Source organism: Xyrauchen texanus, chromosome 48 (assembly GCF_025860055.1).
Source record: "Xyrauchen texanus isolate HMW12.3.18 chromosome 48, RBS_HiC_50CHRs, whole genome shotgun sequence".
Lineage (NCBI taxonomy): Eukaryota > Metazoa > Chordata > Actinopteri > Cypriniformes > Catostomidae > Xyrauchen > Xyrauchen texanus.
The window spans coordinates 11055692-11074008 of NC_068323.1; the positions used below are offsets into that span (position 1 = coordinate 11055692).

At 38.4% G+C, this 18317-nt stretch overlaps 1 protein-coding gene across 1 annotated transcript; it reads right to left on the reverse strand.

Annotated features, from left to right (window-relative positions):
• Positions 1 to 12577: 12577 nt before the first annotated feature.
• On the reverse strand, positions 12578 to 17256 carry LOC127639985 (protein phosphatase 1 regulatory subunit 29-like; the record flags this gene model as incomplete). Its single annotated transcript, XM_052122349.1, has 2 exons — positions 12578 to 15333; positions 17238 to 17256. Coding segments are annotated over 2 exons (2775 nt in total), but the record flags the coding sequence as incomplete, so codon positions are not given.
• Between the last annotated feature and the right edge of the window lie 1061 nt (positions 17257 to 18317).

The following is an 18317-nucleotide window of genomic DNA, read 5'->3' on the forward strand; positions in this document are numbered from 1 at the left end:
TCAGTGGTACCTTACAGCGCGGAAAGACTAGTTGATATAGCTATGGCATGATTCCCTTGCCATTATTTACTTCTGAAATTGGGTTGGAACGATAAAATGGCCCTATAATGAAACTGCAAATGAGGCCAGACTCTTGCCATTTAAGAGCTGGATTATACTCTTCATTTGGAATGTGTTTTCCACTAAAAGCGGAGGTTAAAATGACATTTCTAATACAAAAGGAGAGTAAAGCTAGTGAGAATTACAACTTTAGAATGAAATTAGTGGCTGTTAGCAGAAAATTAAAATAATAAGATAATTGATCAATTGTCACACATTATACATACATTTCTGCATATATACAGTGAAATTATTTTTTTCACACATCACAGCTAAGCTAGGGTCAGAGTACAGGGTCAGCCATGATACGGCACCCCTGGAGCAGAAAGGGTCTAGGGCCCAACAGTGGTGTCTTGACAGTTTTGGGGCTTGAACCCCCGACCTTCTGGTCAGTAACCCAGAGGCTTAACCGCTGAGCCACCACTGCCAAAATGAGGGGGATAGTAATTTTTTGAAGGATGAGAAAGTATTGCAGTATTTTCAGAGTCAGAATTGTCAAAAAAGAGAGATAGGCCATCCATATCCACTAAAGTAACATTGAACTGTCTTGAAAAGAATTGCTAGAAATACTCAATGGTTCACTCCTTTCAGGTACTTTTGCGAAGTCCCAATAAACTGCAGTTATTAAGCCCCTTGTAAAAAAGAACAATCTGAATAACTCAATTTTAAACAACTACAGACCGATTTCAAATCTTCCTTTCATAGGCAAGATCATTGAAAAGGTTTTTTTCAAACAGCTGAATAAATTCTTAAACTCAAATGGCTACTTGGAAAATTTCCATTCTGGTTTCCAACAGCATCATAGCACAGAGACGGTGCTCATAAAGAAACTCAATGATATTCGGCTTAACGCTGATTTAAAATATCAGTGCTTGTATTACTAGATTTTAGTGTTGCTTTTGAAACTGATGACCACAACATTCTTATAGACAGCCTGGAAAACTGGATAGGGCTCTCTGGGATGATCCTCAGCTGGTTCAGGTGATATCTAGAAGGGATGGGTTACTATGTGAACATAGGTAACTATGAATCTGAGTGGACATCCATGACATGTGGAGTCCCACAAGGCTCAATTCTTGCACCTCTCCTGTTCAACCTGCATATGCTCCCACTTGGCCAAATTATGAAAAAGAACCAAATTGCATATCATAGCTATGCAGCAGGGCGTGGCAGAGCGGCATCTGGGCAGAGCGAGGCCAGTGAATGAGTTCCACCTGTGCGCCATGCCGGTCTCACGTTCCAGTGAGGAGCAGTGGGAGTACTTAAGGAGAGGAGACAGCGGCGGACGGGAGAGAGAGACACATGAAGCTGTCTCTGTGTGTATGTGTTATTCTGTTTGCTGAAAAGCAGTGTTGCTGAAAAGCAATGTTACCATTGTGGTGTTCATGTTGAGCTGAAAAGCAACAAGAAGGTGTTACACTGAAAAGTGTTTAATAAAGAGGCTCATGTTGGATGTTCACCCGGCTGCCTCTTCCTCCTTCCCAAGAGAGGTCTGAATAATCACAGCAACAAAGGCAAAATTTCAAAGGCCAACGCATACCTCGACTCCAAGTCAGGAATTTTGGTGTCATTTTGTAGTCAGACCTTAGTTTCAGTGGTTACATGAAAGCAATAACTAAATAAGCATACTATCATCTAAAAATATAGCCAGAATAAGATATTTTGTATCCAGTCAAGACTTAGAAAAACTTGATCACGCATTCATCACCAATAGTGTGGACTACAGCAATGGACTTCTCACCGGGCTTCCTAAAAAGCCTATTAGACACCTGCAGCTCATTCAGAATGCTGCTGCCAGGATTCTCACACAAACAAAAAAAAATCGGAGCATATTACTCCAGTCCTCAGGTTTTTACACTGGCTTCCAAGTTAGGTTTAGAATTGATTTTAAAGAGCTATTACTCGTTTATAAATCAGTCAATGGCCAATGACCTAAATACATCGCAGATATGCTTGTTGAATATAAACTTAACAGACATCTCATATAATTAGGATCAAGTCAGTTATAAATACAGAGGGTTCACTCAAAACAAGGTGAGACAGCATTTAGCTATTATGCCATCCGCAGCTGGAACCAGTTTCCTGAAGAGGTCAGACGAGCCCCAACAGTAGCCACATTCAAGTCCAGATTGAAAACACATCTTTTCAGCTGTGCATTTCATCATTGAGCACTCTGCTGCACTCATAGAATCACTTTTTCTAAATAATTCATTTTTATAAATTACTTTTTTTAAATGTATCTTTTTATTCTTATTTCTTGTTCTTAACTGGATTTAAAATGTATTTTTCTTCATCCTTTTAATATAAAGCACTTTGAATTGTCATTGTGTATGAAATGTGCTATATAAATACTTGCCTTATTGCGGTAATTTTGAAAACATGGCAACTTGGCTAGGATGCCCAGTAAACATGAATGAGCAAATGGCTATAACAATAATCTTGATCTTAAAATCCCAATGCATAAAATCAACACAGTTTAATGGTGGCTTTAAAAGGTCCAGCATTATGGATAAATTGGTAAACTTAAGTTGGCCTTTAATGTGAAGGAATGAAGCAGTAAGATAAATAAAGGGAGTAGTTTTGCACTCATAAATAGCCACAGTAAACACCCACATCATGTGTGAGTTGACTTCTCTTCTCTATGCAATTTTACTTAAGACTGTAACATTTAAACACTTTTCGTCCTCCCACTAGTAAAGGTTTAAATGGGAGAGTTTTGCAGCCTATGAGTTTCTAGCCTCCTGCCTCATTGAATCTTTGCAGTCAACATAAAAATATACATTTACTGAATACACAGTTGATTGTATTGTGCACGATTTATCTGTGTATGTTAATCTATAGAAAAAAAGTTTCAGGAATCTTTCAAATAAAAATCTATTAACTCGATCGACTTCTAAAACGACTTTCCTTTTCAACTGACGTCCCCAATTACTCTTATTTTTCAACCGCGTCAAATAGAAACCGCTTTTCACAATCCAATAAATTCCCAATTGATAAAATCAAGTCCTGTCCTTCATTTTGTTCTGAATCCCATTTCACTTAGAAATGAATCATTATGGAAGTAAAATGGATTGTGCCATTTTATGTTGCCTTTAAACTAAGGAAAGTACAAAAATAGAAAAGGACATTAAAGCTTGTCCATCACTTTAAGAGGATATGTTTTCCCTTCTTCCTACTTGAGCGAATATCTCATTGTGTTTACTGTCTTTCTCACCCACCATAGTGCGAGACATCCACTTTGCATGTTTCTAAATGGAACATCACGCCTGAAGGTTTAAACAAACAGCTTTTGCATCTCCACAAAAACTATTTTTCACATTAATCGCTTTTTCTCCATGTCTTTCCCTCAAACACACACTCATACGGGCACGCACAAAAATGCACAGAGTATAAACGCTGTTTTCTCTTGGTGTGATAGCTGGCTGCCGGCCCTGAATTTATTGATTGTGGAAAGCAGTATTGTGCAGAAACTTACGGTGGGCTAAGAGTGGAAAACGATTAGCTTTTCATCTATTGCATATATACCGTATCTCTGCCTGTGTTCACGGCTGTAGAAGTGTGTGCAATTCCGAGCAAAATATAATCATCCCCAGCTCTACAAACCTCAAAGAGGTTAGACAAAGCCATACAATGTTTCACAATTATATGAATAAACTATCAATTTTCTGAAGAACTTTTGATGCTTGCTGTGCAAAACTGGCCACTAAAATTTGTGGGTGGTTGCTTTGCAGTTCCTAGAGTGTTCTGAGAGGGGAATTTACTAAGAATGAATTGTTCTGTAAAACCGCCATTTATATGCACACAGTATCTTTGATGATTGAGTCCCCAATTCACTAAAGGATTTATGCAGATCAGGAAATGGTGCAAACGTGCTCACATAATCTGTGCAAATGGAATTTGCATGCACAATTCTGATCTTGTGGGCCTGTTCTGAACGCTATATAGTGGAGGATGCAGCAGACAACCATGATCATGGCTCATTCTGCCAGGACTTTACAGCATCACTCCACTATTGTGATTCAGAACCCTTAATCTTCTATTTCCCATGTCATATATGCCAGGTTATAACACTCTTCTCCATCAATTGTTTATTGTTTGATGAATTACTGCTAATGTGATCAACAAAAAGGTAAACAAACATCTCTTTTAAATTAATTTCAGTTTACCGCCTACTTTCCTCGGGCGGTAATGCTGCAGTGTGAATTGTGCCGGGCAAATAACACAAAGTTTTGTGAATTAAGTGCAATTTATAATGAGAGTAATTGACATAGAAAGAAGGCGTGTCTATGCAAAAAGGAATGACAATGACTTCATTTAAACACTCAAGCTGCACCGCTATTGTTGTGAATGTGTGGAAATCAGGAGAAGGCAGACGGGGAATTCGGATCTAGACGCGGTTTTATTTACAACAACAAATAAACTAACACAGGAACAAATGAAAAGGCCACGATGGGAAAAGTAAACACAAACACAAACTAACGCACGGGTGAACACAGGTTGACAAACATCCACGAAGGGCAGGGATACCTAGAACAAACACGAATGAAGATAGCACACACAGGCATAAGCACGAACATGAAACGATAACGATCGACAACGGAGAGGGGAAAAAACAGGGTTTAAATAGACAGACACGATGACGACAAAATAACAATCAGGTGTGGACAATAACGCAGTGCTGGCATTGAGGGTCGGGAATGATGGGAAATGTAGTTTTACAAGGACAGTGAAACACGGGGCAGACAACAAGGAAAACGTGACATGGAATGTGATCAGTGATGAGTGAAACAGAAAACACGGGGCAGACAACAAGGAAAACGTGACATGGAATGTGATCAGTGACGAGTGAAACAGAAAACACGGGGCAGACAACACGGGAACGTAACAGCTATCTTGTGATGATTGCACCTGCTAAAACTAGATTGACAAAGTAAACCTTTCCTCAATAGATCGCAACAGTGCCCACCCACTTTTCAGCTAACTGGTTTTAGAAGTGGAGCTGCAAAAGTAATTTCTTCCATAGACTTTTCATTAAATCTTCAATAAAAGAGTTCTAAGCCATGAAGCAAACCAACCAGCTCCGAGGAAACTCTCAACATTAGAAATGTAGTTTTGAAGCAAAAAAGTATTTGAATATTTGACAAAAAGACAAAGACTTTGTACTTACCATTTTTCACTCAGGCAAAAACTTAAATCAAATAAAGTATTGAAAATGACAATCAAATATAAAACTATGGGAATATATGCTAAAATATTGCATTTAGGTTGTTGATTATAAGAATTGAAGTTTATTGTGAAATATTCCAATATAAACAAATATATATGTAGTTTGAGAGTGAAGGGAGAGTGAAGAGAAGTGTTTGTGTCATTCACAGTACGTCATGGGCGTAGTCATTTCTGGGAAAGCCACAGTTCTCTGATTGGTGAATCTTTTTCTGCTGACCAATGCTTTAACAATGAAGATTAAAACGCAGACTAATAGCTTCAACGAAAGCATATCCCATCGATGAAGAACCTTGGAGCTCATGGTAGATCTATCTTTTTCAATGTTTATATAAGTTATCATTTAATGTAAATTAATCATGGAAAAAATGAGTTTTTACTTCCAGAACCAGAATGTTGCGCTCTTTAAGCTGCACAATTTCAGTTATCATTTATGTCTATAGAACAAACCATGTGGGGCGAGTTATGTGCCAAATGTAATTTGTAAAAAGAAGATTAAATACGAATAAATAAGACTTATAAGTCTTATGAAAATGCAACCACAAATGGTCTTCAAGGAAGTTTGATTGCTTGGTTAAACAAAAAATTAACATATCATACAACTGGCTCACGATTGTGCAGAACCATATGTGAGAGGTTTAAACAGACTAGTAACGCTAGAATTGGCAATTTGACTGACTGATGATAGCACCAAATAGTCTGAATATCTATTCATTAACACTCTGAGGAGCTGCGAATATGAAATTGAACAGCAAAGTCCACTCAACACATTTTTCTAAAAGGGCAATGCCTTGACAGCTAATATCTAAAGAGGCAAGAGAAACCCTATATTACATTTTATTTTCTCAAGTCAGGTCTAGGATAAAGCAGCAATCCCTTGGTAGTGGCATAAAGGATTAATTAAATACTAAGCAATTACAAACTCAGAAAGTTCCTTTCCTAAACACTGGCACACATAGCCAGGTCAATATGTGTTAGAACAAATAGTTAAGAGAGTTCAAAAATGAAATTATTACGATTCCCTACCAGAACAAAGAAAACAATCCCTTACACAGTGTGACGCAAAAACGAATATGTTGCCTAATAAGTGCATCAACCCAATTCGTAGTCAACATTCAGCTAGATGAATGTTGACTACGTTAGTGAAGTTATACATGAAATCTATGCAGATCCTTTTATTAAATATACATGTTCTCTCTCTCAAACAGATTTCTGTTAATACAGTAAAAATTGTTTGAGTGAAAATCTGGCAGAAATAGAGCGTGGATCACAACGGGTTACTTGGAACTCATGGTTAACCTGCCGAGTTAATACCATCTCAAGATAAGGGGGTTGGGAATACTCTGTGATTTCAGTCTTTTTGCATTAAACACAGAGTGGTACCATGGAGAGTGTGAATAACATGATTTTATTCTTTGTTCTAATGCCTAATCTTGTGTCTTGAGGGGGGTCTGGCCTGATTAAAACACACTGCATGCATAGTAATCTGTACAGTTCATTAAGTTCAGGCAAAGTTTTCCATGTTTCCTAACCATCATTCAAATTCAATTTATCAATGCTAATAAAAGCTACAAAAGCACAGACACACACATATACCTCAGTCTAAGCATGAGGAATAGAGATACTTAATAGAAATCCCTGACACAATACACTAGCTTGAAAAAGAAAAAGTAATACTTTAAATAAAATAGCAAAAAGGGCTTCTAACTCCAAAAATGCAACAAATTTGCTATAACATTGACAAGAGCATCAAAGAACAATGGTAGGTTTTGAAAGGCTTATTATCTGGATGGACGAGATGGTAGGAGGCTAGAGAACCGTGGGCCGTAAGTCTCTCGCCGTTTAAAACTTTACAAGTGGAAGAACATACAATGTTTAAACTCCACAGTCCTTGGAAAAAACTTACGGGGAGAAGTTAACTCACCCATGCTGTGGGTGTTTACTGCGGTAATTTATGAGTGTAAAACCATTTTTTTTCCAATTCTCAGTGAGACATCGAAAGGTAGTGAGCACATTACAGTCCAACAGGTTTCAAGTTTCCTGGTGGGATTTGGAATGCCGGCACTTTGAGTGTGTTCGTGACCTAATGTGGAATTTTCCAAAGAGAAAAAATAGCGTAGGATTTGATTTTATACGTCAAGAACAACTGAATTGTGAAAATTGGTATCTTTATGACAGGCTGTCGGGGGAGAATGGTTGAAAAACAAGATGGCTTGGTGACGTCAGTCAAAATAGGAAAGCAGTTTCAGAGGTGAAGCAAGATTATGAAGATTTCTTTGGAATAACGCCATCAATGAATCAAACAAAATAAGACCAGGAACATATTTTAAGAAAGTAAACAGTAAACAAATTTTGTTTTCATTTTGACTTTAAGAATTCTGCAAATCAATGAACCAATATTAAAGAGAAACCCCAAAGGATGGGTAGAAAAATCAAGCATTTTTACTATCAAATACTACTTTGGGTTTCATTATTTTTTTATTTGTTTAATTAAATTGGGTTATTATAGTTAGGGGTCAAACAACACAGAATACAGACCAAAATTACGCAAAAGCATCCTGAATGCATTTAATCAGGAGGGCATTGTAGGAAAAACAATCCATCATCTTACTTTATACTGCTCATTTAGAATTTGATGAATGTCACTTTAAATAATAACCAACAACTATGACAATGATTGATATTTCAATCATATTAATGCATTTACTTTGACAAATAAATTACGAGGAACATATAAACCACAAACATTTACAATCTTACAAATGTTTGGCACCTTCCCTTAGTTACAATTATCACTAGTTTTAGTGCCATGGGGGCACTTTTAAGACTGTATGTGTCTGTAAACATATATAGTATGTGTAGATCGTAGATTATGCATACTGTATGTCTGTGTGTGTGCGCACATACAGCATTTTGTTTTCAATGGACACACCCATTTGAAACCTAATACTACTTGTACATATAAAGTATGTAACCATAGCTAGTATAGAATGTTCTCTTGTTGGTTGTGTGTTTGTCACAGTTTTCATAGTGAAGCCTCCAGTTACAACTCATTCATATTGTGTTATCATAGTTTGAGACCATACACGCACACACAATTACCAAAACCCGACTTATCAGCAAGAAACATCACAAATCACTGTTATTCCAATTTGCCGACAAAGTACTTCAACGAAGCATTCCAAGAGCGTAATCATTTCTCTCCAATTGCTTAGCTTGGTATCTTCCAACGACAGTGCAATAATGCAAACCTTGAGGCTTTTTAGAAAACTCATTTACATCTACTGAGTTTAGGAATATAGCGGCTGAAAAAAAAACAAATTTTGAGGTCTTAAATGGGAAGAAATAAAATTTCAAGAAGGCTAATGATGGCTGAGGGTGGAATATATGCAGTAAACAGGGGCTGAAATATTCTGTGGGGGTTTATCACTTTTTGTAGGATCTTTGCGGATGTTACGAGCCTATATTTGTCAGTAAAATTCATATTTAATGTAGAGTGGCCCAAAAAGTATTTGGACACTTAAGACACACTTAAAATGTGTGAATGACATTTCATTAGATAACAAAACATCAAACTAAGTGGCATTTATTTTAGAAAGAGAAAGAACAAATACACTTTTCATGCAAAACATTTTGCAACAAGACATTTGTAAGGTTTTAAAATGATAAAAAATAAGTATATATTGTGTATATATACATATATATTCCAAAATTAAGTCAAACAGTATGTGGACACTTTAATTGCTTGTGTCAATAGTTTTTGTGATGAACTACACCAGTAGTTAAGGGAAACTTGAGAGAAACTGACTTCATACATCCACTAAAATGACCTCAGGACCAGTTGGTTAAGTAAGTAATTGCAAAAATGTCTGAGAAAGGTCTAGCATAATATGTTGCAGATGCCACTTGGTTTGATATTTTGTATTAAATTCAACCACATCCATATATTTTTAAGTGAGGTGGCTTGAGTTTTCAAAAACTTTATGGGCAATTATATCATTCATTGATTGTATGTTTTAAACAACAGTTGATATATACAATTAAAATGTCTACAAGTAGTTAGAATGTTCTTCTAACATGAACTGTAAGTTTATTGTGAAATTAAAAAATGATATTTTAGAACAATACCTTAATGAAAGTGCAAAAACCACTGCTCTATGCTTCTGAAAATAACATTAACTTAACATATTCCCTTGCTTAAAATGTAAACCAATTTCTAGATGTTCAACTGGCCTATGTATGTCATTGGCTATAGACTATCCACTCTCTGACAATCTTACAGGCAGGTTTTTAGCAAAGGGGGGAAACCTCAGTATTTTACCTCACAGTCAATTCTCAATTACAGAATATTGATTTTTAAACCATAAAGGATGATGGGAATGTAACATTATGAATTCTCAGCATGCGTCAATAGTATATGTTTTAACAGCGAGAGCTTGGCCAAATACACCTGTGAAATCAAAATCTATACGTGCCCTCTGAAACCTAATGGGTTGAACCTCTCAAAGGTGTGTCATGGTCACATTTTACCCCAACCCAAATCATAATTTGCATAAAGAAAATAAATAATACAATTCTACTATTAGACCTTATTAATTCAAGTAACACAAAATACAGTCTTATTCACATTACTGTAATATGGAAATAAGATTGAAAATAAAAATGTTCGTGTATTTATACATTGTGGTAGCATTTGTTGTACTGTTTTTAAAAAATATATATTTTACCCTTTTTTATGTAATACAGTAAAAAAAAAGGACTTTTAAAGTAATGAGAATTATCATTTAGTATAATAAGTAGGGCTGTCAACTTTTTTAATTGGATTAATTACATCATGTGCCGATTAATTGAATTCATCGCAATTAATTGTGTAAAAAAGTGCCCCCAAAGCACTGTAAAGCACTGATTAGGCAATACAAAGGTTGCTTTAGAATGCCAATTTTTTTTTATTTGCATGTCCTTGAACAAGCCTTTCATTAGCCTACAGTGTCAATTCATAGACAATCGATTTTGATACTACATTTTTCAATCTGTCTGAGATGGATTTGTAATAATGGCTTTTCTAAGGACACATCTATGTAAATAAATGCGTCACATGGACGCTTTTTAGAGCATCTCACTTTGGTTGTGGCATCATAAACACCATTTACGTAGTTCGAAACTTAGAAAAACACATCTCAAGTCCCCTGCATTAAGACCTGTGCTCCATCCGGATGTGTTTGAGCACAAGAATGCTTCCTCATCTTGAGCTGTCTGCTATGGTTTGTTGTCTGTACAACTGCATGTTGAACGCTGAGCTGGAGTTTTGCTAACTGCCCCCTGCTGACTGAGACTCGTAAAAATATAAAGGTGATTTTTCAAGTTAAAATTTTTCCAGACAATACTAGAGGCATTAAAGTAATGAGAATTGGGGTGAACATGCTTAACTGTCCTAAAAATAATATCGCAATGTAAAAAAACTCATTAGGGTCCAATTAGTAGAGTACATTTTCTTTTGGTTTTGGGGTGAAATATGACTAGGACATTTCTTGGCAGGTTTTGTCAAATTCACCCAGTGACACTTGACATTTGACCTACTCAATACTCACACACCTTAAAAACATTCATAAAAGAACCCAATGCATGTAAAATGTCAACTATGCCATACTTCTTGAGATCTACATTCATTATTAGACACAAATATGAGAGAGAGAAGAAAACACTCTAAATAAATAAAACTGCTCAGAAGAACAAGCTTAGGTCGTTATGCCTTTCTTTGCCACAGGTGATAAATGCATTCTGGGAGACGACCTGACCGGAAAGGGTGAGATTAATTTCAGTCACTTCTGGCAGTGTTAATAATATTAGCACCTCTATGACTCCATGACTCTTTTACTGCACACAACTAATTAATTTTCCCCATTAAGCCATGCAAGGACAATAAAAAGTTCTTAAAAAATGGAGGTGTGAGAAATAATTATTTGTTTCATTTTTTCTCTTGTTTGGCCAAAATTGACATCAGGTCAACTGAAGTGGGATTTAACAAGAAACAGAGGGTCAGATGATGGGGGAGACACAAAGGCAGTGCTGCTAAAGTATTCACTGAAGGTAAAATGGACTGCGTGATGATTGAATCACCATGCGAAATCTGAACTGTTATTCTGTGGACTTCATCAAAGCTGCTGAGGCATGTTCAAGGTTTTCTGTGCCTGTTCTCTTTGCAGATCATTGATATTTATTACCCCAACCCTGGCAAGACAGTAATGTTATGATATAGTATCTGATTATAGCATCTGTGTTAGGTTTAGCATTTTACAAAAAAATTAAATAAAAGATAAATGTGTAATGTGCTTACACATTTCAATTACAACTGTAAACCTAATGGATTACTGTACAATATCACATTGGGATCTATATCTAGCTGCCATTTGTAAAGTCATAATTGCCTAAATAATTTTTCAGATCTAGTCTATTAAAAATGTCATAGCTTGGAGGCTCCCACCTTCAAACTCCTTATTACACTTTTCTTACTTTGGATAAAAACTGTATAAAAAGCAGAAATGAAGAGAAAATGTATTTGAGGCAACAAGCTTCTCTGCCACGAATGAGTGCCAAAAAGGGACTTAAGATTTTGTTTTATCGCCACACTTCCTGAAAAGTGAAAATGTAAGGCCAAATGGCTGCCTCTGGTTTAATAAGTGTGTCATCCACATGCTGTTTAAAAATATGTGTAGGTTTCTCAAATCAATGAATATGCTTTGCTTGAGTGGATTTGAAGGAATAGGAGGGAACAGGGTATCCATGTGGCTTCAGCAAAACTAAATTCACACACTTTCATATTTGTTTTTCCAACTGCATAATTAACATTGTCAACAATCATCTTGACAAGAATCAGGTTTTATCATCCCTTATGACTGAATTGAGGCATTTGTAAAAACAAAGACCAGTAATTCCTCATTTTAGACAATTACATATCTTGTCAAACTACAATAGAAAAGAGCACAGTTGAAACACATGGTAAAATGTTGAAATATTTTAAATGAAACAGGATGCCTTTGTAAGTGCCACATTTCCTGTGCATTTCTGGTTGTTTGCTTATCTATGCTTTAATGAGTTTGGAACACCAGCTTAATTCTGTCTTTTTCAGAGCACTTATTTCTGTTGTGGCCTGTGGGGACCAAACACTTGCTGATGGAGTATGCTTGGCCATCTCAAGAGCCATCGGTTCATTTTTTTTCCACAACCTCACCTCCTGCTGTTGTGTCACTCAGAACCATCACAGTTTCTGCTGTGCCGACACCCCCTTCCAGTAGTCCAGAATGTCATGCAGATCTTCATCCTTCGCAAACTGCACTTTCTTTCGAAGAGCATGTCCAGCTGCTATGTAGGCTTCCTCGCGCTGACTTTTCTTGTAGGGACGGAAGCGTTCCCAGATTTTAAGAGTGCTCTCAGAGGAGTACTCAGGGCTAGAGGAATACCCTGAGTAATTGTGGTGACGAGGAGAAAACTGGGAGTAGGCAGTGTCCTTCTTGGTGCGAGTGAGAGGCTTTAGAAAGGAGACTTTCTGGGCAGGGGAGTCAGTGGCACCCTCATAGTAGAGGGCGGGGAAGGAGTGTCGGTGCTCTGAGCAGTGGTAGTCTGGGTGCACCTCCAAGTGGTGCTGCTGAGCTGTGCTGCCCCCACCTCCAACCACAACACCACACCCACCTGAACCACCACTGCCACCACCGGCTCCCCCTCCACCCCCGCTGCCACCATCTCCTCTGCCATTACGGACTCCCTGAACCCCAATTATGGGCAGCCTCTCTAGTGGCTCCCCGCACCGAACAGGGCTGCCTTTCTCAGGGTACTTGCAAGGGTCTGGGCTGCGCGGGTCGGGGACGTCCAGACTGAAGACTAGAGCACTTTTTACAGAGCCACCAGAAGAGACGCTGCAGCGGTTTTTGACTGCATTTATAGGAACAACTGCAGCATCTGCACTGAGTTGCCTCTGCAAGGGGCGTGATACTGTAGCTGGGGGTGGGTCCCTGTAGGGAGGGGAAAGAAACCCCCCTCCACTAATGCCAGGCCGTTCAGAAAGGGGCAACACAAGGGGAACAGGGGGTGGAGGACGAATTTTTGGGGATGACATTATCTGGCATGTTTCTGTGATGGTAGGAGAAAGAGGGATTAGCCCCCTAGTTAAGCAGGTGACACTTGGAGGTGGTGGAGAGGAAGTGTTATCTGCTGTAGTTGCAGTGGCCACAGCTGCTTCCACAACAGCTACAGAGTCTAGTTTGAGTGCATCAATGCAGTTATTGATGATCTGGTTTACCTTGTCCACCTCCTTGGCAATGGTGGAGATCTCAGATGTTGAATCTCGGCCATCATCATCAGAGTCATCTCCTCCATTAATCCCATTTTCCTCCCTTGCAATAATATCCCCTGACCCGGTCACAACTCCATCTCTTACTCGATCCTCTCCTCCTGCTGTCCGCATGTCCATGTAGTTACCCTTAGAGGTGGCCATGGCTTCCGAGAAAGCTGTGGCCATCTTTTCCATTTGCGGCAGGGAGGAAAGTCGAGAAGAGGTGGTGTTGGCTGAGCCATGGAGGATGCCCAAGCTAGAGGATGTTGACTGGTTCAACTTGCTGTGGTGGTGGTGTTGGTGATGGGATTGATCATGGAGTTTCTGCAAGGCAGAAGGATCCTTGGCTGCTGCAGCAGCTGCTTCTGGTCCATACCGCATTTCCAAAATGGTTTTCTTGACACTTATAGATTTTTCTTTCTCCTCCTGCATTCGACGCCTACGCAAGCAGTAGTAAACCAAGCCCAACACAATGACCATCCCAAACAGGCAGCCTAGAATGGTCATAATGTAATGGGTGGTGGTAGAAGGGGTTGCTCGCAAGTCATCAGGACCTGGAGCCCGTGTGGCAAAAAACAGGCAAGTGTGATTGTTCCGCTGAGAATTGCGAATTGAGGCAACACAGAAGGTGTAATTTGTGTGGGGTTTTAGGTTGTTTAGGGTGACAGTCTCTTTTTTGTTCTTTAAATTCATGATGTCAGACACATAGGTGTGATTGTACTGCACTAGGATGTACATCTTAAGGTAGGGCTTAGGGATTTGAACCAATAAGGAAGCTGTGGAGAGGGAAACTGTTTGCAACTTAATACTGGGACTATATGTGGGGTCTGCAGTTGATGAAGCTGTGGGCTGGTGATAAGTTCCCATTTGATCAGAAAAATCAATCCCCATTCCAGAATAATCTAAGTCTGGAGGCAGGGCAGTTATGCCAGTAACAATAACTCCATCTTTACACATGGATGACAGGATGGAACGAGCATTTCTTCCAGGACTTCCTCTTGGACTCAGCAGGGGGTAACCAAAGAGTTCCTTTGGCGTCTCACACTGGAGCCTGTCGTAGGTGTGAGTGACATTGTCAAATGCCTCCAGCCAGATAAGGAAGCTGTACAAGTCGCAGCCACAGTGGAATGGGTTTCCAGCCAGTTCACACACTATTAGCCGCCCAACAACGGTAAAAGTTGATGCATCCAATTTTGCTAACTTGTTTGAGGATAGATCGAGACTGCTAAGGCTTGGGCACTCCCAAAAGGCATTGGTTGCAATGACCTCTATAAGGTTGTGTTGCAGATATAGGCACTGCATTCGACCCAACCCTCGCAGAATCCCCTCTGTGAGGTTGGTTAGCTTGTTGTAACCCAACTGTAAGACCTGTAGATTGGCCTGTCCTGCAAAGGCACCGTCCTCAATGTAGGAGATCTCATTCTTGGTGAGATTGAGGTCAGTGAGGTTGGTAAATCGACTGAGGGAACTGAAGAAAATTGCCTTGAGCTTGTTCTCATTAAGCCGCAAGTCATGGACAGTGTTGTTAATGTGCTGTGGGATTGTCTCATATGGAGGCTGGTTCTGACTGCAGATCGCCAGCCACACATAGCCTTTATCCCCCTCAATTAGCCAGCAGTCACCCCTCACAAAGGAAGGTGCATGAAGGATGAGAAAAAGAGGGATAGAGAGGAGAATAAAAGTAGGTGGACAAAACCAAGGGAGGTTGAACATGAAGGCCATTCTCAGAACCAGAATTGGATTTGTTTTGATCAGGAAGGGAATGGAAAAATGTTAGGGCTCAAAAAAAGAAAATTTATCAGAGGATGTGAGCAGCCAATATGATTAGAAAGACAGGTTCTGGGGAAAAAAGGAGTCTTGAGGGCAGTCACAGCTGTACAAGTGGCATTATTCCAAACATAGTCCCCATTTTATGTGGTCCGTGTTATAAGGTAATAGCATCGCTTGCCACAGCTATAACTCATGGCCTTTGACTTTCCAACTGCTCTACTTTTGGACTGCTGTGCAAGATGATGTCAATCTGAGCCGGTGAATCTGTGTAAGAGACAAGGGTTGGGGAAAGAGAAAATGGAGAAAATATCATTTTTATGCTTTAATTATATACAAAACTGATTTACAAGACCGGTTCCTGCATCCACATTCCTAGCGCCATAAACAACTTTATCCTGTGTATGCTGATTTAAGCCAACACTTTTCAGTTACATAAAACCATTTGCACAATTAACCAATAAAGGTAAAAAAAGGTATAAATGAAAGCATAATTAGAGACAAAATTGATAAGCAGCCATGAGTCTTTAGGTTACTCATGTTTTACCTCGCAGCTGAGGATTATACTAGGATTACCATTCATCAAATACCACAATTCTATTCACCATTCTTTTGCGCTAATTTTTTTTTTTAAATGCATAAAATGTTTGCGGTCTCCCAGCCTGCTAAGGGTGGTCTGTTGGCTTGCTGTATTATTTATTCATTTTAAGATAGGCAGTCTGGACAATCAGCTGACAACTCTCTTGGCCATGCTCACAGGCCAGCTTAAACCAGGCAAGACAAGCATACCAGTTTAGGCTAGCCTAAACTTATTTGTGTGTATATATATATATGTGTATGTGTGTGTGTGTGTGTGTATATATATATATATATATATATATATATATATATATATATATATATATATATATATATACACACATACACACACACATACACACACACACACACCAATCAGCCACAACATTAAAACCACCTGCCCAATATTATGTAGGTCCCCCTCGTGCCGCCAAAACAGCACCAACACGATTCTCAGAATAGCTTTCTGAGATTTTTTTTTTCTTAACACAATTGTACAGATTTATCCGAGTTACTGTAGACTTTGTAAGTTCTAAACAGTCTGACCATTCTCTGTTGACCTCTCTCATCTACAAGGCATTTATGTCCACAGAACTGCCGCTCACTGGATGTTTTTTTGTTTTTGGCACCATTCGGAGTAAATTCTAGAGAGTACTGTATGTGAAAATCCCAGGAGATCAGCAGTAACAGAAATACTCAAACCAGCCATGGAAAAATTATAAATTTTTCTATATTTGTTTCTGAATTGCTTCTTTCTGCTCTGACAATGTTCCCCAAATCTGAGGATTGGTGTTTTTTCCAGCAGGACAATGCTCAATGCTACACAGCCAGGTCAATCAAGGTGTAGCTGGAGGACCACCGGATCAAGACCCTGTCAGGGCCAGCCCGATCTCCAGACTTGAACCCCATTGAAAACCTCTGGAATGTGATCATGAGGAAGAAGGTTGGCCACAAGCCATCAAACAAATCCGAGCTGCTTAAATTTTTGTGCTAGGAGTGGCATAAATTCACCCAACAGCAACGTGAAAACTGGCAGAGAGCATGCCAAGACGCATGAAAGCTGCGATTGCAAATCAGGGTTATTCCACCAAATATTGATTTCTGAACTCTTCCTAAGAAGTATCGTTCAAATTTTTTTATTGAAAAACATTTTTTTTTTAAAACACTGCAGTTTTTTTATATTTTGACCAGTTGTTAATTTATGCAAATAAATGCTCTAAATGACAATATTGTCATTTGGAATTAGGAGAGAGAGAGAGAGAGAGAGAGAGAGAGAGAGAGAGAGAGTGAGAGAGAGGGAGTGTACTTGGTAAATCAGTAATACATTAAATTTAGGTGTTGACATCTGAAGTGTTGTGGCATTTCTAAATACCCTGATATTGTTTCAAACTTCTCTTCTTAACAGTATTAGCATTACAAAAAAATATTATGTACTCTAACATACCAAGATAATGTTGTGGTACAGACAGAACCTATCTAAAATGTTTAACTCATGATTCAGATTAGGTTACACATAATTAAATGTTAATAGTCCTTTACCTAACATTACAGATAGTGAGGAAACCTTACATAAAACTTAAATTACACTGCCAACTACTCTGTCTATATTTAAAAGCACCCAATTTTACAATAGTCACTTCTCATTCCGAAAGCTCTCACAGAAGTAAGGAACCTGTTTCCCTCTGCGGCCAAGCTCAGAATTGAAATTGACAATTCAATTCCTCAACTGACATCAGCCGATTCAACATTGACCATCAGAGTGTGTCATAACCACGAGACACTCTTAACTGTCAAGCCTACAATCCCTCAAGACCCAAATGTGTGCATGAGAATGTCTTTTCATCTCTGTTGGAGCTGATGATTTATATCAGCCTTATTTATTACTTAAAATGTAAATAACATGCAAACAAACACAATAGGCATGTTTGTCTTTGTGTATTTGTATGTCTTTAGTGTATGCGTGTAGACATGTTTGCTGTGTCAAGGAAAATGTGTGTAGCATGCAAATAATGCAGAACATTTTTATGTAAATTGAATGTGAATAGTTGAAAATCTGAAGGGAGTATTAATTACCCAGCTGATATGAAAAAAATATATAAAAATTGGCATGGCATTACTTGAGCAGCTGTAATTGTAACTGAATGCTATTACAAAGTTATCTTGCAACAATTGCATTTATAATGCGACATCAATATGCAGGATGATTGTTACACATTAAACCAATATATTATCACCACTGGAATATTTCAAACACTAAGTGCAACATGATTGTTCACACCAAAACACTAAATGTTAATATTCCTTGATGCACTGATATAAACAT